This window comes from Acomys minous (genome assembly GCF_964271855.1).
Source record: "Acomys minous genome assembly, chromosome: 17".
In the NCBI taxonomy this organism is placed as follows: Eukaryota; Metazoa; Chordata; class Mammalia; order Rodentia; family Muridae; genus Acomys; species Acomys minous.
This window is the reverse complement of record NC_140500.1, coordinates 8334391-8361823: the sequence shown is the minus strand read 5'-3', so window position 1 is coordinate 8361823 and position 27433 is coordinate 8334391. Positions and strand designations below refer to the sequence as shown.

At 38.5% G+C, this 27433-nt stretch overlaps 1 protein-coding gene across 1 annotated transcript in view; it reads left to right on the top strand.

Annotated features, from left to right (window-relative positions):
• Positions 1 to 1607: 1607 nt before the first annotated feature.
• The window catches only part of SLCO1B3 (solute carrier organic anion transporter family member 1B3), a gene marked incomplete at its 3' end in the record, with an annotated part of 69705 nt that continues 43879 nt past the window's right edge, over positions 1608 to 27433 (top strand). Inside the window, exons 1-3 of the mRNA XM_084766252.1 lie at positions 1608 to 1659; positions 17030 to 17157; positions 21347 to 21467. Coding sequence (XP_084622378.1) covers positions 21384 to 21467 — 84 coding nt within the window. The 5' untranslated portion in view covers positions 1608 to 1659; positions 17030 to 17157; positions 21347 to 21383. The remainder of the gene's footprint in view (positions 1660 to 17029; positions 17158 to 21346; positions 21468 to 27433) is intronic.

The window sequence follows — 27433 nt, the reverse complement described above, 5'->3', positions numbered from 1 at the left end:
TTAATAGTGTCAGGTGTTGGCTCTCTTCCATGGGGTGAATCTTGGGTCGGGCAAGGCATTTGTTGGACATTCCATCAATCTCTGCTCTATCTTTATCCCTGTAAATCTTGTAGGGGGGGTAAATTTTGTGTGGAAGTTTTTGTGGGTGGGTTGGTGTTCCCCTCCCTCCACTAGGAGTCCTGTCTGGCTAGGAATGGCCTCTTCAGTCTCCATGACCCCTGCTACTGGGAATCTTAGCTAAGGTCAATGCATCTCATTCCATGAGCCTACCCTGTTGTAGGTTTCCAGCTTGTGTCAGAGATGCACTCAGCTTTGGTTCCTCCTCTCTCTACAAGCCCTCTGGCCTTCAGCCCCTGCTCTTCCCACATCTGATCCTCATCCTCATTTCCTTCCCTACTCCTTCTCCTACCCTGTTCCCTCTCTCCAACCGCTTCTGCTGTCTATTCTATTTGCCCCTCTGAGTGGGATTCCAGTATCCTGCCTTGGCCCTTCCTTGTTACTTAGCTGCTTTGGGCCTGTGAATTGTGGTATGTTTATCCTGTACTATATGGTTAATATCTGCTTATAAGTGAGCCTATAACATGTGTTTCTTTCTGTGTCTGGGTTACCTCACTCAGGATGGTATTTTCTAGTTACTTCCATTTGCCTGCAAAGTTCATGATTTCCTAGTTTTTAAAAGCTGTGTAGTATTCCATTATGTAAATGTATCACATTTCCTTTATTTGCCTTTGCTGGGCAAATGAGTTGTTTTCAGTTTCTAGCTATTACAAATAAAGGTGCTATGAACATAGTTGTGCAAATGTCTGGAGCATGGGGACCCTTTTGGAAGAGTCAGGGGAAGAATAGAAGGACTGAGAAGGGACAAGAACTCCACAAGAAGACCAACAGAATCAATTAACCTGAACCCAAGGTGGCTTATGGAGACTAAAGCACCAATCAAGGACCATGCAGGGACTGGACCCAGGTCCCTCTACACATATGTAGCCAATGGGAGGCTCACTCTTCACATGGGTCTCCTAGTAAGGGGAGTAGGGGTTGTCTCTGACATGGATCCTGTGGCCTGCATTTTAATTCCAACCCGTTGGTGGGGCTGCCTTGCCTGGCCTCAGAGGAAGAGGATGCTCTCAGTCCTGATGTGACTTGATGTGCTGGGATGGATTGGTAGGCAGGAGGTGGAGCTCCCCTTTTCTGAGGAGTAGGAGAGGTGAGATAGGGAGAAGAGGGAGTGTGGAACTGGAAGAAGAGGAGGGAGGTGGCTACGATTGGGATATAAAGTGAATAAATAAAATAAAAATAAATAGTTAAAAAATTAGAAATGAAACTGATCAGGTTAAAAAAAAAGCAGAAGTAACACTAGGATAGAAATACGTTAACACCAAAACCTGTGTTACCTGTGGTCTCGCTCTGTTAGGCCGTTTTCCCCTCCTTGTGCTCACTTTGGCCCCACCCCCACCTCCCCAATTCCTGGTCCTCCTAAATCTGTCCACCAAGGACAGTTCCTGATAACATGGAAACTTTTTTCACTGCTTAGCTTCATCTCTTCCGGAGATTACTAAAGAGTTTCTTTGTCCCCATAAAAGAATTCATTCCTTCTTTGTTGTGTGCAGGGCTCCTATACAAGAGATGGGAGAAGACACGGGGGATTTTTCTCTTTTCCAGGTGAGTTAAATGTTGCATCAGAATAAGCCAGGGCAAAAAGTAAAAGTTAAATACCCATTTATTTTAAGATGCTTAAGGACGTTAAGCAGGCTTGTGCTGAATATGGATGAACTGTTCCTTTCATATGGTCTTTCTGATTGTGTTTCTGGGGTTGCTTTCTTCCCTCTTATGGGGGGACTTAGCAATAGCTTGTCTACTGGGGGGGTTAATGTTTACTATGGAAGACTTATTATTAGAAAGATGTCATGGTCAAAGTATTAGAAATCAACAAAATACTGTGTCTATAACTTTTGAAATGTTAACAGGAGAGGCATGTTTACTGATGTTTAACAACAGATCACATATCCTCCTTAGGCTTATTAGCAAATCAATGCTTTGGTTCTACAGACATGGCAAAAGTTTCCAGATTATGGAAAAAAAGACAGCACCATGGAATTGGCCTGTTCTAGCTGCCTTGATAGGCTTGTGTTTTTTTGGGCTAGAGTCCATGGCGTCTGAGGCGCTGTGTGCCTTTCAGTTCCTCAGAGACTGGCACTATCACTCAAGACGCCTTCAAGCCACGTTGTGCTTCTTTTTATGTTCCCTTTGTGTTCATGGAAGCATAGAACTTGACAATTGGTCCTAGACATTAAGCTTGTGTACCCTGTGTGACTTGGAAAGGCCATTGTATCCTGGAAAGTACAGTGGCATTGATGCTAGAAATTGTTATTATATTCTGTTTCTGGTAAAGGTATAACAAGTCTGATTGCTCTCAATAAAAAGATGTCACAGCCTCAGTCTTGTTGTGGCCCTCCAAACAGCCTGATTTAATTCCTCAAGTCTGTATCAGGTGATCTGGGCCTGGTAAGTAAACTCCAGCATTTACAGGTGGCACGAGGAACAAGGACCTAAAATATAACTTAAGAAAAAGACTAAGGAAACAAGATTGAGGCTGAAAACACCTGGGGTTGTGCATACGCAAGTAAAATAAGGCAAGATCACTCACTGTAGGTAAAATGATGAGACAGGTAGGTTCGAAGGAGCGATATATGTTTGTAGAAGTTCTGAAATCTTTGATGCTGGAGGAAATAGTTAAAGCAGGGTACCATCAGCTGATGGAATTCCTGGCATCCATTAGTGAGTTTCACCCTGCCGTCCCTGAAGATGAATCTCTGGATCCCAGAACTTGGTCCAGGTTTGGAAGAGCAATTCCAGGAGACTTAGAATCAATTGGACTATAGAAGATCCCCAAGGGTGGTTTTCAGATTTGTAAATGATGGTTAGAAACAGTAATAGAAAAAATGACAAGTAAAATTAAAAAAAGTGAGATAAAGAAAAAGAACTCATACTGGGAATAGAAATTAAAACTGGAACAAAAAGGCACAACATTTAGTGTCTCTCCCTGTGATGTGGTCTAGTGTCTCCCTCCTCCATATGATGATTTTGCCTTCTACCTCCAATCTCCACTGCTCCCATAACTATCGATCATATACACTTCCTAATAGCTTGGAAACTTTTATGTATTCATTTAGTTTTGCTGCCACTTCACCTCTTACTGAGATTATTAAAGCAGTCATTTGTCACTCATAAGAGAATTAATTCCTTCTAAGTCAGGGTACAGGTCTCAGATGAAAGAGCATCTACATTACACCTGAGAGATGGGAGAAGACATGGTGTATTTTCTCTTTCCAGGTGAATGAAACACCCAATCCTGACCTAGTTGAGGTAGAGGAAATGGGATTTGACTAGATTTTCAAGAAAGAATATGAGAAGAGAAAATTAAAACAAGAGTTACAAATAAGCCTTCAAAGTTGTTGCTGTTGTTATTGAAGAGGAGAACAGAAATTAATCCCTTGCTGGAAGGACAATTGGCGAAGATGTTCCCCTTGCTGTAGGCCACGTCTTCACTGTTGATTGTTTACTTTGCAGTGAAGAAACTCTTTAATTTCCAATAATTCAATTTGTCAGTTCTTTGGATTATGTCTTGTGGTGCTGGAATTCTTTACTGGAAAGGACTTCACTGCCTGTCTACCAAACTTCAAAGTTCATGGTATTTCATCACCAGTGATGGGCAGTTCTGAAATAAATATTGCCAGACTTGAAGGGACATTTTTTGCAACTCTATTGATCTGTGGCTATTTGCATGCTATTGATCTTCAGGGAACTTGTGCAATGGTTTCTCCACTGAACCCTATTGTTTTCTGTAAGGGCAATCTTGTGACTTAGATACTGAGGGAGAGAGACGCAGAGGGAAATGCTCTTGGCCTCAGAACACATTCTTGGGCTTTATAAGGACAGCTTTCATGATAGGTTGAAAAGATTCTTGGTTAATATACCTGATCCGATCTTCCTTCTGTGGACATATTTTGTACAAAGCAAGTTTGTATGCCCTGAGTGAAACAATATTTGAGATCATCATCATGAATTCACTCAAGCCATCTTCTCATGTTGAATGAAAGCATATCCATAAAAACTATGGAAAAATTATGAGTTATTGATAACTCAGCATCAATGTGGAAACAGCCCCACGGTTTTTTTTTTTTGAGAAAGTATATCTTTTCAATGTGGTGATGCATATTTTGTAATCTCAGCATTTGGAAGGCTGGGGCAGAAGGATTCCACATTCAAGAGACATCTGAAACACACAGGAGGAGCTTGTGTAGAACAAATGAAGCTTGCCTTGTGAGCTGCTGGATCTCACCTTGTGAGCAGCACCACAAGACATAATCCAAAGAACTGACAAATTGAATTATTGGAAATTAAAGAGTTTCTTCACTGCTTGCCTTGTGAGCTGTGCAAACCATTTTGCAGTTAAGATCACACAGAAGTTTTGGGCTCAGAATTTAGTGTTTGGAGCCAGTTTTATAGCCTTCATAATTTTCCCACACACTTCCTTATCCTTTTTCTCCTTTCTTTGTTTCTTTCTATGCTTCATATGTTTCCAAAAATTAGTAAGAAATATCAGCAATATGTCAAATGACTGAGAAATAGAGTGAATATGTATTATGACAGTTTATCAAGTGTTATGCAAGAATGATTCAATTTAACAATATTTTTATGTGCATACATAGCATCCATCCATCCATCCATCTACATGAACACACACACACACAGGGGGAGGGGAAGACGAGGGGAGATCTTACTATTATCAGCACACTTAAAACAGAAACCAAGACTTGAGTTATTTGAGAAAGAGAAAAGTGTTTATGTAATTAAATTAATCAAACCTTCAAGTTCATCCTTATTCAAAATAAACGAGCCATTACAAGTGAGTGATCATTCTTTTCCCGGTTTTGATGTAAGAATTTAATAGAGCAAACTAGTGTTGATTCTTGTTTTGAAGAATATGGTTGTAATTAGAGGAGCTTAAAAATTTCACATGGGAGACAACAGTAGGAGACCAGGTCTTCAGCTCCAGACCAGACAGCACCTTTTACAACCAGGCCCCCAGCTAAGAGCTGCGCAGCAAGTGCTGTATAAGCATGGCTCTGTAGAGACCAGAAACACAGCAAGCAACACAGCCTCCATCCCCAGTGTCCAAAGAGGTCAGTGCAGGGCTGGATAATCAGCTCCAGTTGATCTGGAGTCACCTGAGGAACTGGGACTTTAGCTCAATCAGTATCAAAGTGTGAGATAGGAGCTCTGACTTCTGAGGCCCCAGTAATCATTGCAGGGTGGAGAGTCTATTCTTGTGTAGAGAGTCTCGCAGAGTCTAGGTGTCTGGCTCAGAGGCCAAAGGTTGTGCTTCTGGTTCTCAGTGCAGCTCTAGACAGGACATAGGCTTCATGGAGGGGGACTGGCATTTGACCTCCTGCTCTCACTGGATTCACATAATCCAAAGGCTGACCGGGTTTTTAACTCCAGCAGGTTGATTTCAGGTTGAGTTTAGCATTAGACCTAGCCTTAATCCTGTTGCCACATTACTAAGACCAGACCACTAGAGCAATTCCATTTGATAATGAACACTATTCTTTTACTAATCCACATAGTTTAGCTTCATGTAGACATTCCTCTAGGACAATTCACAGAAAACAAAAATCCAAGTAGAGTCAAAAGAAGGGCAAATCAAATCTGAAAGATGGGTTCATTCTAACAGATGTGCAAAATATGACAAAGACAAACAAAGGGCATAATATAACATAAAATCAGCCATGACACATACTGTGGAAAACATATGAAGCCACAGCTATTAAAACTCAAAGTAACACAGAGAACACAGACACTAACACCAAAAAGTAAAAAACATGATGACCATAATCATCATATACATTTTGATAACTTTAAATACCAATAGCCTCAATGCTCCAACTAAAGGACTCAGGATGAGTGACTTAGGTAAAAATCTATCTGCCGCCTATAGAAAACATAGCTTTAAAGACAGGCACTGCCTTAGAGCAAAAGATTGAGCAAAAGTACCCCAATCCAATGGGGACCAGGAAGCCATCAGGGTTCACTATACTAATATCTAATAGACTACAAACTAAAACTAATACATAAGTAGTAACAACACTTCATCCTACTCGAGGGAAGAAGTAATCAAGAAGTCATTCCTTTTCTAAACATACACTTCATTCTTTTCAAGGGAATAATTAATTAAGAAGTCATTGCTTTTCTAAATATGCATGTACCAAATTCTGGAGTGTCCTGTTTCATTAAAAATGTTCTACTGAATTTATTTCATTTTATTTTATTTTTTGTTCTACTGAATTTAAAGACACAGATTAACAACAATCAATTAATAGTATGTGATTTCAATACCCTATTTTCTCAAAAAGACTGGTCATCTGGATAAAAATAAGCAAAAACCCATTAGAATAAATTGCACATCAAATGGATTTAGTAAATATCTACAGGATATTCCACTCAAACATCAATGAATACACATGCTTAAGCATCAAATGCAATCTCTAAAAAATCCATATCATGGGACACAGGACTTTAAAATTTTAAAAATTGATATTGCAACAAAATTTAAAGTTGACAGCAAAAACAAAAACAAACAAACAAACCCCCCAAACAAATACAAAACAAAACAAAGCCTCTAGTAAATACACTAAGTCATGGAGATTAAACAACTCAATTCTAAATGATGAATATGTCAATGGAGAAATTAAAAATGGAAAAAAAGTTTCTGGAGCTGAACAAAAATGAAAACACAACACAGCAAAACCCCTGGGCCACACTGAAGGCAGTCCTTCTAGGAATATTTGTAGCTCTAAGTGCCTACATTAAAAAATCAGACAGAACACACACACACAAATGACTTAATTATATAACTAAGAACAAATAGAGTAACAACAACTAACAAAATCCCACATGAAGCCAATGGCAAGAAATAATAAAAATAAGATCTGAGATTAACAAAATAGAAACAAAGAATACAATACAGAGTCAAATATCTAAGACCTGGTTCTTTGAGAAGATAGAGTTGACAGACCTTGGGTCCAGGAAGGACTTAAATTAGTGTAATCAGAAATGAACAGGAAAGCATTGCAACAGACAGCAAATAAATTCCTAATATTAAAATGGAATTTTAAAAAACCTGCATTCCATTAATCTGAAGAAACTAAAAGAAATGGGTAAATTGCTAGATACAGCCAAACCACCAAAATTAAATAAAGACTACTTAAACAAGCTAATTAGGCTCATACTGAATGAAAAAATTGAAATAACATAAGAAGGCTTCCAGATTAAAAAAAAAAAGGTCCAGAGGCAGATAGAGCCATAGCAGAGCTCTACCAGACTTTCAAAGTAGATCTATAACCAATCATCTGAAACTATTGAAAATAACAGAAACAGAGGAAGCACTTCCACACTCCTTCCATGAAGCCACCATTACTCTAACACCAAAGCAGGTGTAAGCACAACCAAAAAAGAAAACTAAAGATCAATATCTCTGATGAATATAGACTTAAAATGCTCATTTAAATATTTATAAACAGAATATAGACATAAATTAAAAAAGGTTGTACTCCATGACCAAGTTGGTTTTACTCCTGAAGTACAGGGATGGTTCAACTCCATAAGTCAGTAAATGTAACAAACCTCATAAGTAAGCTTAAACTAAAAATCATGTGTTCTCTCAATAACCACACACACACACACACACACACACACACACACACACACACACACAGACACTTGGTGGATGGAGCAAATCTCCGATGAGAAAGCTCCAATGACTTCAATGACTTTATGTTTTTCTCTTAGCCCTTTTATACCACCTAATATAAAAAAATCTCTATGTAAGAAAATAGATTACCTCATAGTCACAAATTACATATTCTCCAAAACAGATTAAAATTATCACATAAAAGTAAATTATAACAGTATTTATTATACATTTTCTTTTGAAACTCACACACAACTAAATATTTCCATCTATCTTTCTCTCCACAAGTCCATGGTAACCTCAAAGCAATGATTCTTCTGTCATAACAAAGTTTAAGCAAGCCACATGTATAGTAGCAAGTTTTCCCCCTATGTTAGCTGACAACAATTCATATTTACCAAGAAACAGATCATTCATCTTATGTCTTATTTTTGAAGTCTTGTTCACCTAAACTGGCTAATCATTTATTTTTTTATTCTTATACTCATAATAGAAATATATACTCCTTCATCATAACCCTGAATTTTCATGATATACACTAAAACCTACAGTCACATCTCTGGATCACAATGTCTAGGAACTCAGACCCAACAAAGAATGAAATGTTTTCTTTTGTCATTAACTTGTCTCAAGCTATTTTTCTCTTCCATGTACAATTATGCAGTTTTAAAGCATAGAAGCTCACTGTAATCCTTTTCTAACCCATGAAGCTCTCACTACTTTGCAAGGAGGAGGCACATCCTACTTTTATCTATCTATCTATCTATCTATCTATCTATCTATCCATCCATCTATCATCTATATCTTTAAGACAAGGTTTCTCTGTGTCCTTGAATGTCCTGGACTCACTTTTTAGACCAGGCTGGCCTCAAACTCACAACAATCCACTTCCCTTTTTCTCTCAGAGTGTTAGGATTACAGGAGTGCCACTGTATCTGGCCACATTCTACTCTTAATTGTAACTTTATTATATCTTTCTGGAAAAACTGCCTAAACTATCTCCTTAACCTTTAATGAACTGCCCTAACTTCCTAAAATTATTTGAATCAAATCAGGAATATGTAAAATCATGAATTCATCTTAGGGAAGTTCATCTTCATATTGATCTACAGGAAAATTGCTCTATAGAATAGGCTGTCTCTCAAGAAGCAATCACACCAGAAGGAACAGCAATAGCAAGAAGCCATCCAGAGAACCCTCCTCCCCGGGCTGTGCCTCTCAGAAGTACATCCATCTTAGCTGTGCAAAATGGTGGGGCATCTCCAGGAAGCTCACTTGCCCACTGCAGTTCCTTCTGAATGGCGCCCACCTAAAATCCAATATACCTTCATGATAAAAGCCTGGAGAATGAAGGACTAGAAGGAACACGCTCAATATAATAAAAGGTGTGTAAGAAAACATTCAGCCAACATCATCTTAGATAGAGAAAGCTTGAAGCAATCCCACAGGGTGTCCACTATTCCCAGTTCATTTCAATATTGTTTTGAAGCACTAGCTGGAGCAATAAGACAAAAGAATGCAATTAAATGAATACAAATGGGTTAAGAAGAAATTAATCTATCTCTGTTTGCAGATGGCATGGCACTATACTTTTGAAATCCCAACAATTCTACCAGAAAACTTACAGAAATGATAAACAAATGCAGTAGGGTGTCAAGACACCAAATAAATGTACACAAATAGCTTTTTAAATATACCACCAACAAACACATAGATAAAGAGATCATTCACAATAGCCTCACAGAAAATAAAATCTAGGAATAAACTGAATCAACAAAGTAAGTGGCATCTAGAATGAAAACTTTAAACCTGTAAAGAAAAAGTCAGAAAAGTTCCATACTTATGGATTTGCATAATTAACATTGTGGAAAAGAGCATCATCAAACTTTATTTATATATTTAATGTAATCCCAATCAAAACCCCCATCTCATTCTTTACAGATATAGAGATATTTTAAAAGTCCTAAAATTCAGATGGAACCACAAAAGACCCTAGATGGCTAAAAAATTCCCGAGCAAACAGAAATGCTGAAGGGATTGACATTCCAGACCTTAAGATACATTACAGTGTCATAGTAATTAAAAACAATATGGTATCAGCAGAAAAACAGATGTACAGACCAATGGGAAAAAAATCAAGCCCAAACATGAGTCCATATAACTACAACTATTTAATATTTGACAAGGATGCAAAAAAAATGTTAATTTGAGAAAAGAAAGTATCTTCAACAAATGGCTGGGAAAACTAGATGTCCACATACAAAATAATGAAATTAACTCCCAGGCCATTGGACTTTGCATAAGAACTAACTTCAAATTTATCAAATATCTAAACCTGAAACCCAAAATGGTGAAACTGACAGAAAAAAAAGCCATAGGCAACACCCTGTATGGTATAGTCATGAAAAAGGACTTCTTGAATAGGGCTCCATTTGGCCAAGCATTAAGGCCAACAACAGACAAGCAGAACACAATAAAACTAAACAGCTTCTGCACAGCTAAAAAACAATCAACCAGGTGAAGAGGAAGCCCACAGAAATAAAGAAAAGTTACCATCTATATGTCTGACAGAGGATTAATATCCAGAATACATTATACTGTCAGTTTCATCCTATGAAACCAGTATTATTATGATACCAAAACCAGGAAATGGCACTATAGAGAAGAAAAATAAAGATCAAATTATTTGAAGGGCAGAGATGCAAAACTTCTTTTAAAAACTCTTGCAAACTGAATTCAGGAACATATAAAAATCATACATTATGACCAAGTGACTTCAACTCAGAAAGGCAAGGTTGGTTCAACATATGTAAAGCAAATATAGTAAAAAATATAAATAACTCAAGGATATAAATCACAATGATTTCAATTTCTGAAAAGACATTTGGCATGGTTCAATATGCCTTTAGTATGAACATCCTGTACACATTAGGAATATATCAGGCATGCCTCAGAACAGTAAAGGCTAAATACAGCAAACCTAGGGCCAATATTAAATTAAGACAAGCTCAAGATATTTCTTCTAAAGAGGAAAGATGTCCACTTTGCCCTCTCTTTTTCAATATATTGTCAAAGCCTTAGCTATAGCAATTATATAAGTAAAAGTCATCAAAGGGAAGAAAATAGGGAAGGAAATTGTCAAATTATTCCTATGTACAGATTACACAATTCTATACATTAAGACCTGATTGAGTCTACTAGCTAACTCTTAGATACAATTAGCACCTAAAGTAGAGATGCAGGATATAGAATCAATATAAAAACCCTCTAGTCTCTGGGCATGGTGGTGCATGCCTTTAATGCCAGCACTTGGGAGGCAGAGGCAAGTGGATCACTGTGAGTTCCAGGCCAGCCTGGTCTACAAAGGGAGTCCAGGACAGCTAAAGCTACACAGAGAAACCCTGTCTTGAAAAACCAAAAACCAGGAGGATCCAGTGCCAAACACACATGGTATCTGATCTGCAGGAGAGACTAGGTACCCAGCCCTGAGCTACAGACCACAATACCTGAGGAGCCCTAGGTGAGAGGGGTCCTCAATGCACACAGCACAGGTGGGTCTGGCCTCGGGCCATCCATTTGGCCCATGGAGGACCGGTGCCTAGTCTCCAGAGTCTGGACCCACACCCACACATGAGCTTCTGCCCTGTGCTATATCAAGGACTTGGTATCTGAGGCTGAACTGTAAGGTGTAAAACATCAGGCTGGAGCAGCTGGTCTGGGCAACATACAAGAAAATGGGTGGACCAACCTGTAAGTCCACATAAAGACTCAGGGGCTGGTGACCACATGGACACATTATCCAAAGCCCAGCACAGCCAAGCATGCATGCCTCACCTGGGCTCACACTACCCCTCCTTGACCGATCTGTGGGCCACATGGTAACAGCATCAAAGCTGGCTGGCCGAGGGGCACCCGAGAGTGTGGATCTGGGATAGTGTGATCCAAGATCGGCCTGCTAGTCCATGGAGGGATCCAGGGCCCACACAGGGGACAAGGTGTCTGTGGACACACCCTCTAGCTACAGCTCCGTGGCCCCACACTCGGGTTGACTGGTCGAAGGTGGCATGGTCTGAAAGGATTGGGCAGAAACTTAGCCAGTCATCCCAGCGAACTATTTCCCCACAGTTGAGTGGAAACAATTTGGCCTGAAAGGATCTGGCAGATGCCTAGCTAGCCACTACACCTCAGCAGGGGCTCCCATGCTCTTTGGAGAGTCTGAACCAACATGAGGGGATCGGACAAAGACCCAGCAACCCATCCCTACCCAGTGAGCCATTCCTGCAGGCTCTGGCAGAGCCTGACCAGCTGCCACAACCCAGCAGGAGTGCCCCCTGTGCACGTCCAGAAGGGACTGAAGTGGCCTGAAGGGACAGAGAGGAAGCTCTACCAACTCCCACAAGCCAGAAGGCAGTACCTGCTCTCTCAGGTGGGACTGAACCTAGGCCCCATGGCCTGGACAGATCAGGCAGAATCCTAGCCAACTCTGACAAGCCAGCAGAGGTTCCGGCACTCTAGGGTGGACTGAGCCTAGGCCCTCAAAGCCTCCGTGACCCAGGACAGAGTTTTCAAAGCCCAGTCAAAGGCAGGATAGCTGGCTTTATTTACATGACCTCGAACTGATCCTCGGGTTGCAGAGCACTAGCACCAGCCTCTGCTGACCCAGTAGGGATCCCAGGGTGTGGAGCAAAGTCCCCAGGAGCTGAAAATTGGTCATGTTCCTGACCTAGGCAAGGACTCCAGAACCTACCTCCCAACATCAGAGACAGCAAGATGACTAAAGGCTAGCATAAAAACACAAATAACATAAACCAAAACAATATGGCACCTCCAGATCCCAGCTATGCCAAAGAAATCAACCCTGAGAACTCAAACATAATTGAAACACAAGAAAATTACCTCAAATCCTTAGTAATGAAGATGACAATGGAGGGAATGAATAACATCCATAGACACATGCAGAAAGATGCAGCCAAACAGATCGAAGATATCAGGGAGGCCTATAGAGAGGCTCTGGAAGAAATTCATGAAAATACAAACAATCAGATGAAAGAAATCAATAAAACAGTTCAAGATCTGAAGATGAAATTGGAAACAATGATAAAAGCATAGACAGAAGAAAGCCAGGAATGAGAGAACTTAGAGAAGAAAGCAAAGAATGCCCAGGGAAGTTTCTCTAACAGAATTCAAGAGATAGAAGAATGAATCTCGGGACTAGAAGATACAATTGTAGACTTGAAGCAACCATCAAAGAAAAGGCTAAATCTGAAAATTTTCTGACACAAAATATCCAAGAAATCAAGGACACCATGAAAAGAAGAAATCTGAGGATAACAGGCATTGAGGAACCAGAAGACGCCCAGCTTCAAGGCCCAGAAAATATTTTTTAACAAAACTGTAGAAGAAAATTTCCCCAATTTAAAGGAGATGCATATAAACATACAATAGGCCTACAGAACACCAAATAGAATAGACCTGAAAAGAAAATCTTCCCACCATGTAATAATTAAAACACAAAATGTACAGAAAAAAGAAAATATATTAAAATCAGCAAGGGAAAGGGGCCAAGTAACATATAACGGCAAACCTAACAGAATTACACCTGACTTCTCAGCAGGGACCATAAAGCCAGAAGGGCCTGGACAGAGGTCTTGCAAACTCTAAGAGACCACAGATACCAGGCCAGACTACTATACCCAATGAAACTTTCAATAACCATTGATGGAAAAAAAAAAGGTAGTTCATGACAAAAACAAATTTAAACAGCCTCTATTCACAAATCCAGCCTTACAGAAATTACTAGAAGGAAAACTCCAACCCAAAGTGACAAAGTACAGCCAAAATAACACAGGAAATAGATAGCTACACTGTAGCAAAACATAATCACTAATTCTGACTAATTTCTCTTCTGAAAATTGATGATACTCAATGAAATACTAGCAAACTGAATACAAGAACAAGTCAAAGATATGATTTACCATGTCCAAGTAGGTTTCATTCCAGGCATGCAGGGATGGTTCAACATATGGAAAGCCATCAATGTAATCCACCATATAAACAAACTGAAAGAAAAAAAAAACACATGATCTTCTCCTTAGATGCCACAAAAGCATTTGAGAAAATACAACACCCATTCATGCTTAAAGTTTTGGAGTGATCAGGAATACAAGGTACATACCTAAACATAATAAAGGCTATATATAGCAAGCCAATTGCCAACATCAAATTAAATGGAGAGAAACCTAAGGAAATTCCTGTAAATTCAAGGACCAGACAAGGCTGCCCACTTTTTCCATATCTCTTCAATATAGTTCTAGACATTCTAGTCAGAGCAACAAGACAACAACAACAACAAAAAAAAATCAAGGGATCCAAATAGGAAAGGAGGAAGTCAAATTATCCTTATTTTCAGATGATATGATAGTATATATAAATGATCCCCAAAATTCCACCAGAGAACGCCTACAGCTGATAAACACCTTCAGCAAAGTGTCTGGACACAAAATTAACTCAAAAAAGTCAGTAGCCTTCCTGTATATAAATGACAATCGTGCTGAGAAAGAAATGAGAGAAACTACACCCTTCACAATAGCCACAAGCAGTATAAAGCTCCTAGGAGTAACTCTAACCAAGCAAGTGAAGGACTTGTTTGAAAAAAAACTTCAAATCTCTGAAGAAGAAGATTGAAGATGACATCAGAAGATGAAGTGATCTCCCTTGTTCATGGATTGGGAGAAGTAACATAGTAAAAATAGTTATCTTACCAAAAGCAATTTACAGATTCAATGCAATCCTTATCAAAATACCTATAAAATTTTTCCAAATAATTGAAAGATCAATTCTCTATTTTATATAGAAAAACAAAACAAAACAAAGAAACTCAGAATAGTTAAAGCAATTCTGTATAACAAAAGATCCTCCAGAGGAATCTCCATACCTGATCTCAAGCTGTACTATAGAGCAACAGTAATTGAAACAGCATGGTACTTGCATAACAATAGGCTGTTTGACCTATGGGATAGAATTGAAGACTCGGAAATAAATCCACACAAGTATGGACACTTGATTTTTAACAAAGAAGCCCAATCTATTCAATAGAAAAGGATAGCAACTTTAACCAATGGTGCTGGTCTAACTGCATGTCTACATGTAGAAAGATGCAAGTAGATCCATATTTATCACCATGGATAAATGGTGATAAATACTGAAGTCTAAGTGAATTAAAGACCTCAACATAAAACTGGAAACACTAAATCTGTTAGAAGAAAAAGTGGGGGAAGAGCCTGGAACTCATTGGCCCAAGAGACAACTTCCTAAACAGAACTCCACTAGCCCAGGCTCTAAGGTAAAAATTAACAAATGGGACCTCATGAAGCTGAGAAGCTTCTGTAAGGCAGAAGACACTGTCAACAGAACAAAGCAAAAGCCTACAGACTGGGAAAAGATTTTCACCAACCTTACCTCTGACAAAGGTCTAATATCCAAAATATATAAAGAGCTCAAGAAATTAAACACCACCAAACCAAATAACCCAATTGAGAAATGGGGCTCAGAACTAAACAGAGAATTCTCAACAGAGGAATATTGAATGGCTGAGAAACACTTAAAGAAATGCTCAACCTCCTTAGTCATCAGGGAAATGCAAGTCAAAATGACTCTGAGATTCTATCTTCCACCCATCAGAATGGCTAAGATCAAAAACTCAAGTGACAGCATATGCTGGTGAGGATGTAGAGAAAGGGGAACACTCCTTCATTGCTAGCAGGAGTAAAAACTTATACAATCACTTTGGAAATCAATCTGGTGCTTTCTCAGAAAAGTGGGAATAGGGTTACCTTGAGACCGAGCTATTCCACTCTTTGGAGTATACCAAAAAGATGCTCTACCACACAATAAAGACATATCATATGCTTAACCATGTTCATAGCAGCCTTATTCACAATAGCCAGAACCTGGAAACAGCCTAAGTGTCTCTCGGTAGAAGAATGGATAAAGAAACTGTGGTACATTTACACTATGGAATACAAATCAGCTGTTAAAAACAAGGAAATCCTGAAATTGCAGACAAATGGATGGAACTAGAAATGATCATCCAGAGTGAGTTAACCCAGGCCCAGAAAGATACACATGGTATATACTCACTTATAATTGGACATTAGCCCAACATAGAGGCCCCCTGAAATACTTACTTAGCTTGAGATTGGGATAGATACTGGGACTTGCTATTGGGACTTTAGGTGAGAGAGGTAAGGACGAATGGGGAATTAGAAGGATCCAGAGGGTCCTAGAAACCTACAAGAAGACCACTAAGGCTAGTGAATCTGGACCCAGGTGGGTCAGCTCAAACTAATGCACCAACCAAGGACAATTCATGAAGTAAATCTAGAACCCCTATCCAGATCTAGCCAATGGACAGCACACTCCACAACAGTGAGGAGAGCAGGGACTGACTCTGACATGAACTCTGGTGCCCCCTATTTGACCACTCCCCCTTGGTGGGGAGACCTGGTGACACTCAGAGGAAGAGTAAGTATGCTACTAGGAAGAGAACTGATAGACTGTGATCATATGGTGGGGAACAATGACCCCTTTTGTCACAGACCTAGGGGAGGGGAACAGGAAATGGAAAGATACAAGTGAGGGGATAACAATTGAGATGTAATCTGATTAAATTACTTATGTAAAAATTAAAAAAAAGAAAATCCCAAACCCAAACCCAAACAAAACAAATGTCCCCAGAATCCAAAACATCCTTTTTACATACCAGTGATGATTCTTATGAGAAATGTTCTGTTCATAATAGCTACAAAAAATAAGTACCTCGGTAAACATCTAACCAGAGAAATGAAATAACTATACACTGACAGCAATTATTTCAGGGGCTTCTTTAATACAGCTATGCAATTTTTTTATTTCATTAGGATAAAATGATTTTACAATTTTAAGAACTCTACCCAAGTACCAAGCAATGCTGTAAATTTTCTCTTGAAAATAAAACAACATAGGTTCTTTTTTCAGAATTACACTGTACTCTTTTCCATTGGAAGAATTTTAAATACTTTAGATAATATGTTATATTTATATTCCCAAAGAAAATAATGGGCAACCAATACATTGAATGAAAACTACAAGCCACTTCTAAAAATGAAGCTTATTATTTTAGAATTAGTTTAACATAAGGTATAAATTCCAAGGAGTTTTCAAAATCGAAACACAGGAATCTGGAACAAATTTCTAGTTAGATCTTTGATCTTTGTTTGCTTTTTTTTTCTATTTGTGTAGGACAGTGACCTGAAGAGATAGTTAATCATCGTTGAACTGACAGAAAAAAAGCTGAGTGGTTTTAAAGAGGGGCCTTCGCGGCAGATAGAGACGAGACATGCCACAACTGCTGTAGAAGCCGAGATCAGGTAGGTTTTTTTTCCCCAAATGCTTTCATCATTTCTTCCCTGTCTTCACAATACAAATGAAATGTATGGGGGTGCTCATGGTGCATGATACAACTTGTATGGCTTGTGTCTTCTGTGTAGCTCTCAAAACCTTGTTACTAATCCCTTCAGGAGATAAAGATGACTCAGGTTTCCACAGTCTCATGTTATATCAAGTGACAGATAATTTAAAAATAGAGTTTAGAAATCAATTCCCAGTTCTGTCTAGACAAATGGAACTTCAAGTCTGGGATGGTGAACTTCAAGTTACCTCCTTCACACTCACTGTGGACAATTATTTATTGACTAACTCCCCCTTTTAAAAGCTTCCTATATCTGACCTAGACAAAAGAAGTTGCCTAGCTAAATACATAGTGCCTCCAAACTTCCTCTCCGACCCTCCCTCCCATCAGATGCCATCATCTGTATGACTCAGAAGGAGAGAAAATGGAGAGATTTTCCTGCTGACTTTATATCCAAATCAGTTATTTAAAACTATGATGGCCATAGCTCTTAGCACAAAGGAGATCTCCAGGAATGGCATTTTATCTCTTCAGCTTGCAAAGGTGATGAGAAAATTGTTATTGTCAAAGTAAGATGGGGTATGATGATCCCCAACTCCTCAGGAAAAGTGTGGGTGAGCCCTGTTTCCCTTCACCTCCTTGGTTCATTGGATAGATGGCTCCTTGTCTGTGTTGCATCCCTGGTAAGCCATGAGTAATAAATATAGACATACAACATCAGAGGCTGGCCCTGCTTCCCCAAAAGGCTGCATTCTCCTCAGGGAAGATTGTCTGTGGCCATCTGTAAACATTCTTTGTTCAAAACCCCTTCTTGGTCATTTAGAAACAACACATTCAGATAAAAATGCATTCCACACCTCCAGGCAAAGCTTCAAATTCCAAAGTACACCATTTGACTCAAACACAGACTGACCCGCTCACCTCTAGGTTGCTTATAGTTCAGTGTATGGCTTAGTGTTTATGAAAAACAGGGAAGAACAAGTTATCTTCCCAAAGATGTGTTGCTTCTTTCCCTCCATGGTTTGGAAGTAAACACAGTTAGTCTGTCTAAAAAGGGAGGAAAATAAAGAGCGTGATGCTTGCATGATGCACTCACCCCATGAATATCAGAACCGTAGTGATTGTTTTGTTGGCGGTAAAGAGAATATTGAAAAGAGATGGTTGGGGAAGACACACAACCTTGACGTGAGGAAGATTTCATGTTTCCAGAAGAAACTTCAAAAGGGTGGAGAACAACCATCATGAAATGGTGTCTCCATGTATGGAGGGCTTTGTGAGTGAACTGAAAATAAAATTTCAAACAAGAGCTGGGTTTAGATTGTGAGGACACCAAATGGAAAATATAAATTGTATTTTGTGTAGTATAGGGATCCATGAAAGGTTCTAAGTCCAGATAGAGTATGCATTGGGAGGTAGGCAAGGATGGAGGGTAATCCACTGAAGGATGGGAGGGTTGAGACAGCTGCCTTCAGATGTGTGAGTATATCTATCTATCTGTCTATCTATCTATCTATCTATCTATCTATCTATCTATCTATCTATCTACCTATCTGAAGGCTAGGTGTAAAGCAAAACATGACAGTATACTACACAAGCATTGCCAGTATGAGATTACATGTTAAAATCTATTTGCTAATGTTTGATCTCGAACAAAGACATGCATGGGAAAATGTGAAACTTATTAAAGGATTTCTTATGTGCTCAACACAACATGATTGATTTTCTACTCCTACCGCCTGACCTTGGAGCTGAACAGAAGCAGGTACTAGATTGGCCAAAACATGTGAAGAAAATGGAACAATTGGTGTTCAGTTATTTGAATATAGGCATGTATTTCTGTGGTCTGCATAGAATTATATTTATTTATATTTATATGAGTGATAACACTCCAATATTTTGTTGATCCACATTTATGTATATAGATTATATATACATATATTTGTGTGTAACCACACACACACACACACACAAACATATGCACCTGCCCACAAACATGCATCTGCATATACTTGAACATGAACACACACATGTACATACACATACATATAACTACATGTATATGCATGCATTTCATACAGATGACCATGCATACATACATATATAAGAAAACAGAAAAATAATGTGTAATATACACAGTTAACCCTCATTATTCATAGATTGTGCTTTAGCAAATTTCCTATTTATAACATCAAAAATCAATAGTGCTGATGCTTTGTGGCTAATGGCAGCATGAGCCAAATGCCAAAAAGATTGTGTTGTCAATGGAGGGATTAGGAAATGAGGCCACACTTTGTCATTTGAGTGTCAATAGTGTGTTTTTGCATATAATCTTCATTTTTGTGGCTTTTTTGGTCACCAAGTTTATTCTTTAAAACATGGCAAAGTCAAATTTAGAGTTCTTTCATGCAAAAGTACCTGACAGAGACCAAAACACACACTCTCTCTCTCTCTCTCTCTCTCTCTCTCTCTCTCTCTCTCTCTCTCTGTATGTGTGTGTGTGTGTGTGTGTGCATGAGAGAGAGAGAGAGAGAGAGAGAGAGAGAGAGAGAGAGAGAGAGAGAGAGAGAGAGAGAGATATTGCTTGTGAGTGTATGTATTTAATAGACTTCAACTATAAATGAAAAGTTGGTTAAACTGTTGTGACAGAAGATACCCAGGAATCACTCTGATAGATCCTCAAGAGTCAGTGTTTAGATGTTTATGAATTCCATGTTCTAATCCACTTTACAGATTGTAACTAGCATCAATAATGGTAGTCAACTGTACATTTACCATATAGTAAACATATTGTATAATAAGCACACATCCAATTCATGTTTATACTTCTTTGCATATATAGATATTTTTGATACAGAAATATGCCTTCATGGACACATATGTTAGCAAATGCAAGTTTTCTAAATCTTAGTGAAAAACATATTAGTAGACATAAATGAACCAAAGAAAGAAACTTGATTATTTTCCTACTCTTAAGAATAGGAACTTAAGCTGGGCATGGTGGTGCACACCTTATAGTCCCAGCACTCAGAAGGCAGAAGCAGGTGGGTCTCTGTGAGTTTGAGTCCAGCCTGGTCTACATAGCTAGTTTCAGGACAGTCAAAGCTACAAAAAGAAGCAAAAAGAAGCTTCATCTTGAAAAAACAAAACTAATCAAACAAAAACAGATTAAGGACTCAAACACTTAAAGCACAGTTTTTCTTATACTTGGTACCAAACACTAATAGGAATTTACCAACAGGTATGATGATGATTTATACTTGAGTTTATCATAATTGCTAATCTATATGGAACTAGTTAAATATAGCATGGGCAATACAGCAAGCACCTTGCTCTGTATAAAGGAACAAGAATCCCCTTTATATAAATGACATATAATATATCTATCAGGGAAAAGAGCATGGGCCAGTGTTGATGATAAGACACCATTCATGTTTTGAAGGAAAACTACATATTTATTTACTTCTGAACATAGTGACAAAGCATAGGGAAGGTTTCTGATCGTTTTTAATCTTTTGTGTTTTCAACCATCTTTTATCTTGGAAAACAAATGACTTCTCAAGATTAGTCCCACGTGGCTGGTGTCTCTGAGGCTCCTGGAACCTAACACATTTTATGAAACGTGAACTCTACCTTGCTCTTTCCATCTGCGAAGCCATCATTATAGTTTTTGTTACAGGCCATAGCATGTTTATTTTGACTGTCCACCATGTGTAAGGCCTATTTTGGCACTTTATAAAACTTTGAAGACAAATTTAATACATGATTTCCATTCTTAGGCCATATTACCTAGAAGTGCAGAGTGATATCTGAACCCTAGCTTCTCTAATTTAATACTTGTGTTCATTTCAAATATAAATAAATCTTTTATCTTACTGGATTTGCATTTCTCTTCATATGTTTACCAGTTTAAATTTTAAAAATATCCATGCAGTTAGAATATTGTGTTTTCTTTCTCAATTGTGTGTCCAGCACTTACGTAGTTCAGTGACTGAGCCCTAGGCAGCCCTTAATAAATATCAGGGATAGAACTGTTAGGGTTGACATTACGGATTTTCCATTGCTAAATTGTATATTGTTAAAGCAAAGTAAATGACACCTTTTGTTTCTGGGTGGGTAATCATTTCAAAGGAAGTATTTATTATCAACAGTGATTGGCGACATTCCCTTCACACGGACTATTCAATCATGGACCACACTCAGAATTCAAGCAAAGCTGCAGAGTCCCAGCCTTCAAGACGAAGAATCACAAGGCACTGCAATGGATTCAAGGTAGGATGAGTGTCATATTTCCAAACAAAAATAAATAAAGAGGGATTTTTTACTGATAAAATAGGACACCAGTTATTTAAAAAACATCATGTTTGAAGTTAGAATTTTCATTGAAGTATAAAATTTTAACAACACAATCTTGTCTTGATTTAAGTGTTTTAAAATTTGGGCAAAGTTTTCCTTTGGTGGTGTGTGAATATTTATTAACATTGTAAAATTAAAAATATTTTGCTATCTTATCTGGCAATTGATGGACCATGAGATAACTATAAACGTTAAAGTGAAAATGTGTGTGATATGTAAAATACTCTTGGAATCAACTTAAAAATCTAGATTAGTCTCTACAAGCCATTCTATAGTTTCAAACTGTTGAATTATTCTTATTTTCTTAGTATTTTTAAAAACTCTGATAACAAAAGAACATAGTCTGATGAAAACAAAATTGCCATTAATAAAAGCTCTGGCACAAAGACCTCACTAAAAACTTAGTACAGTCATTTAATTTTTCTCATCTGAGAACACAATAATACTGCCCTTTATTTTGTCACAAAACTATGGGTAATCCATGATGCAGGCTACTTCACACACAGGAAAAAGGAGTGGTGAGATGTGAAGAAGCCAAGTCAGCAAAGTATAATAAGTCTGACATTTTCCTTATAAAATAAAAACATTTGAACCAAGACAAAGTCTTAAAGCTTAGTAAAGGACAAGATATCGACTGTGGTTGCCTTTCTCCAGCATTTTAAGATCTGAGGTTGAGATCTTAAGTTGCCAAATGCAGACAACAGATCTAAAACTCAGTGGCAAGAATGTGAAGAAAAAAGAAGGAGGAGGAGGAAGAGGAGGAGGAGGAGGAGAAGAAGAAATAAATAAATAAATAAATAAATAAATAAATAAATAAATAAAAAGAAACCAATCCCTTTAACTTTGCCCAGGGAACACGAAATCTATTTGTTTTCCGTGACTTCTGGCAAAGTCTGTTCTGATGAAACACCTGAATAGTGTCCAAATAGAAGGAAAGATCAGAGAAGGCACTGATTAACATAATGAAATGACACTGTATCTCTGGGGTATTATGCTGTGTTGTGATAATTTCATCTGCTTGTGTATAGTGATGTGATATCTCCTACAGAATGTCTGGAGAACAGAGAAAGAGTTAGAGTTAGATGTTTATGTGAAGCATGTTACTTGCAGCCTGATTCGCAAGACAGAAAAAGCAATAGTACTAATGACTAACATTTATTGAATACTTACTTCATGCCAGGTACTAGTGTACTGCTTTATTTCTGCTAATGAACTTGATCCTTAGTAAATTCCATCAACCAGATATCTCTGTTTTATAGATGAGGAAAGAAGCCTTAGGTGCACCCAGAGAAAATGCTTTCTTTTCTTATCTCTTGTTTATTTAGGTTTCTATTGCTGTTCTAGAGACCATGACCAAAATAAATTTGGGGAGCAGAGGGTTTATTTCATCTTAGATAGTCCATTACTGAGGAACCACAGGGCAGAACTTAACAGGGAAGGAACCTGGAGGCAGAACGGAAGCTGAGACCATGGAAGAGCACTTTTACTGGCTTGCTTCTCATGGCTTAGTCTGCTCAGGAATGGCACCATCCCCAGTGGGGTGGGTACTCTCCTCATGTCAATCATCAATCAAGAGAATGCCCTGCAGACTTGCCTTGAGGTTTCTTTCTAGCAATCCTAACTTGTGCCAAGTTGACCAAGAACTAGCCATCCTATGTCTCAAAGTTTGTAATTGGTATGTTAGTTACTGTCCTATTGCTGTGAAGAGACACCATGGCACTGTGTCAGGAGCTAAGAGAGAGAGAGAGAGAGAGAGAGAGAGAGAGAGAGAGAGAGAGAGAGAGAGAGAGAGAGAGAGAGAGAGAGAGAGAGAGAGAGAGAACAGACACACAGAGACACAGAGAGACACAGAGACACAGAGAGACACAGAGACACAGAGACACAGAGACAGAGACAGAGAGACACAGAGACAGAGAGAGTCTAGCATGGACTTTTGAAACACTGAACCCCATTGCTAATGACACACTTGCTCCAAGGCCACACCTACTCCAGCTAGGCAATACCTCCTAATCTTTCCCAAACAGTTTCACTAGCTGGGGACCAAGCATTCATATATATGAGGCAATGGGGAACATTCTCTTCTAAACCACCAGAGTTGGGGAACAAAGTCTGGCATGAGGCACTTTTGTTCTACATTCATTTTCTCAACTCTGTCCCATATTACTAAAGTAACTGGATTTATATCATGTTAGTACCTGAAAGATTCTATGGGAACTTTACCACTGGACTATCTACCGTTGTTTTCTCTATGTGTCTGAGATTTTATCTTCATAGCTTGAATCATTCATCAGGTTCTCACACTTATTCAAGCCTATGAACACAGCCCACATTCATGACGGGCATCTGCAGATTTAGTGGGTACAAATGTCTAAAAGTGAGGTGGATAATGAAGTCACATAGCACCGTGCCTTTATATATGGTGACACTCTTTTATAAATCTTCACCTTGAGTTAACTAGGTTACAGAGAACTTATCTCATGTGACCTCTGCTCTTCAGATTCTTGTACCTCTGTACTGCAATGGGCATTGTTCAACAGTGCAAAATTACCATATTGCCACTTCAAAGCAAATAAGACAAAGCTAAGGCTCTCCCTTTCTGCCTGTATTCTGAATTCCATTTCTATACCAGTATGAATGAAGGATGAAAACATCGTCTCTATTCTCTCCACACACATATAAAGCCTTTCCTCCTTTTAACAACTTTTAAATAGAGGAAGAGTACTTCTTTTTAAAAACTGACACACATGTGCTGACATAATATAATTGCCAATAGTTCCTAGTTGACATTCGTGTTCTCTTAGGGAATTAAACTTTCTGCAAATTTAAGCACACATAAAATGGCAGCCTAGTCTACCCAGTGAGACCCTGTCACTGTACATGTATCACTATACATGTGTGTGTGTGTTTTCCAAGTCCTCTGTAACTTTAGTATCATTTTAAAAATTATAAAAAATTGACTATATTAAAGAAACAATTTATGACCACAATTAGTTTTGTAAGTAAAGTGATCTTAAATGTAGAAGGGCTGAGAGATGGCTCGGCAAGAAAGGTGCTATTGAGTAAAGATGTCTAAAGCCCTAAGTTTCAATCACTGTGTCGGACACAAGGATAAGTCATAGAAGCTTTGCTTGACAAAGTTCCAGAGATCTCCTGACTGTCCAGCATGATCACTAGACATCCAGAGCAGCTGCTGATGTTTTGTTGACAAGTTCTAAAGATCTCTGCTGATCACCACTGTTCCTAAATAGTATGTATGGTCCAGATGTAATGTCTAAAATTTGCTATTTCTCCTAATACTGTTTTTTTCTCTTTATTTCTCAGCCTAAGGAAAAATCATACAAGGCAAACTTTTTCCCACAAAGAGTGTCAAAAGAGGGCATCTGGTCAAAGGCTTGAGACAATGATAGCGTTTTTTGCTCTGACTGTGAGCACTTAAGTAGAAACTGCATGTAAGAAAGTAAAGACCTGAACATAAAACTACCTGGCTAGATACTGTTACCTGTAGAAATGTTTCTTTAGAATCTGCTTTGAGAGCACTGGAAGGTAGACTTGAAATGTCATGCTTTACAGCTATTTTATAATAGTGGAACCCTTTGCAGTTAGCCTAGCTTGGATAGCACATAGCACACTTGGTCTGGGATTGGAAGTAGGTCAAGATTTTTCTTTAGAGACTATTTAGATCAAGCTATGTTGCTATGACCTCTTGTATACACATTGGCTTTAGCCCAGGGAAATTTGTGATTAAACTGTCCCGTGTATTGTTTAAAAAGCAACGATCAGGTCATGCTGACCATTGCTTGAAAATTGATTGATTTTTGTTGTAGGTTACAGAACTGTTTGTATTTTCTTATTACTCTGTTGATTTTTTTTATTGCCCTTGTGATTGTAAAAGATGAAAAAAATCATGATGTTATCAGTAATGAAAAAAATTGAACTTTATTTCAGTAAAATACTGGGGTTGGTCCAAGGATATAGAGAAAGGGCAAACAAGTAACAGACACGAGAGAGTAAGCTACAGTGAGATGGGGACCAGCAAGAGAGACGGATGGATGAGGAATGGCGAGAGAGATAGGTAGATGGGCAACAGCAAGCAAGAAAATTAGAAAGTTGAAAAAAAAAAAGAAAATTAGAAAGTTGGGCAACAGCAAGAAGAGAAATAGAAAGATGGGTGACAAAGAGCAAGGAGTCAGACAGACAGAAAGACAGAAACAGAGACAGATAGAGAGCCAGAAGCAAAGTTCTCCTGGGCTTTAAGACCTTCAGCTTGTACCACATATGCCTGAGTCTCAGAGTGTTTCTTTTTCCTCCATTCCTCAACCTCTCCTCAACAACTGCTTCCTCTAGCTAGTTGTTCAACCAATGGTTGGTCTTCTTAGCCAGCCGTTCACTGCCTGCTCAGTTCTCCCTACCAAGGATTCACCTCTCTTCTTTCCTCTTTACCATTCACACTAGGAGAAATAGAGGCCAACAGGCACTTCTACATGTGCCATGGCATGTATGCAGCCACACAAACACAATAAATAAATAAATAGATAAAATTAAATACAATGTGAAAGCAGTGAGAGCTGATGACATAGGCAATAGTTAGGATTTCACCCAAGGCTAAGAATTATAACACATCAAATGTGGGTGAAACTTATCAAATAAAACATCCACAAAATAAAAGTTACAAATAGTGTAGGAAATGCTCCAGGAATTAGTCATAAGATCTTTATCTGGCTACTCACAAAACCACCCTCAACAAATCTCTCTGAGGAGTCTGATCTGTCTTATTTGTGATTGTGAAATCTGCCCCGTCCTTGATTTCTTATATCAACACTTCTGCTGCAGAGCAGAAGCTGCAACAAAAAACAAAACAAAACAAAACAAAACAAAACAAAACCAAAAACACTGTCCTTTTGCCTTTGGGCTCTATCTGTAACTTTGGATGTCTGTTACCTTCTTTTTTACAGCAGATTCCTGATTATTCCTTCTGTTTAATTATGAGGTCAGCTTTGCAAAGATTTCTTTGTTCTTTTTCATTGTGGCTGTCAGAATTGACCCACAACAGCTCATTTCCTAGGACATGTTATTTTTAAAAATTATTTTACTTTGTGTGTGTGTGTGTGTGTGTGTGTGTGATGGTACACATTTGGAGGTTGGTGCAAGAGTTGATTCTACCTTTCTATCATGTGGATCCTAGGGACTGACCTCAGATCATTGAGTTTGGCAGCAAGCACCTTACCTGCCAAGCCATATCATCAGCCCCTATTTCCCATTTGCTCTCGTTGGCTGTTTCCTCTTTGGGTAAATTTCTTTAAGCTCCAAATATTCATCTCAGCTACTACTGGCTGCATCTATAAAAGCTTCACTTGAGAGGGGCCCCAGTCACCTTTTTCCTGGGCATTTCATAGCATAGATCTTGGTGACAGGACTCAGTCCGCGCTGTACAGCTTGCCTCTGGCTGGCTCTTGTCCTCAGAAGGTTTCAGTTAGCACCTTAGGTTTCATGGCTTATGCTACAGTCTGTGGCATATTACACTATTCTCGACACAAAAGCTGAATAGAGCAAGTGCGTTCTTGTAATTGCAGTTCATGTTTGTTGAGTAAATCAGTTGCAACCCAACTGATACATATAGAATAAAACAAAGTTCAAAAGTTTTAACATAATGGATGAAAACTTTTACTTCTGTTTGAAACCTCACACAGAGAAATGTACTGCCCTGCTAGCTGTCCAATGTGTTCTTATTGGAGATTTCAATTCTCTTTTTTGCTACTTTGTAAACTTCTGTCATTCTTATTCTAAAATTAAGTTACACATTATAAATAGGATTATGGTGACAATTTCAGAGTTATAAAGTGAGCATAATAGTAAGTATATCAATAATCTAAAGAAATTTATAT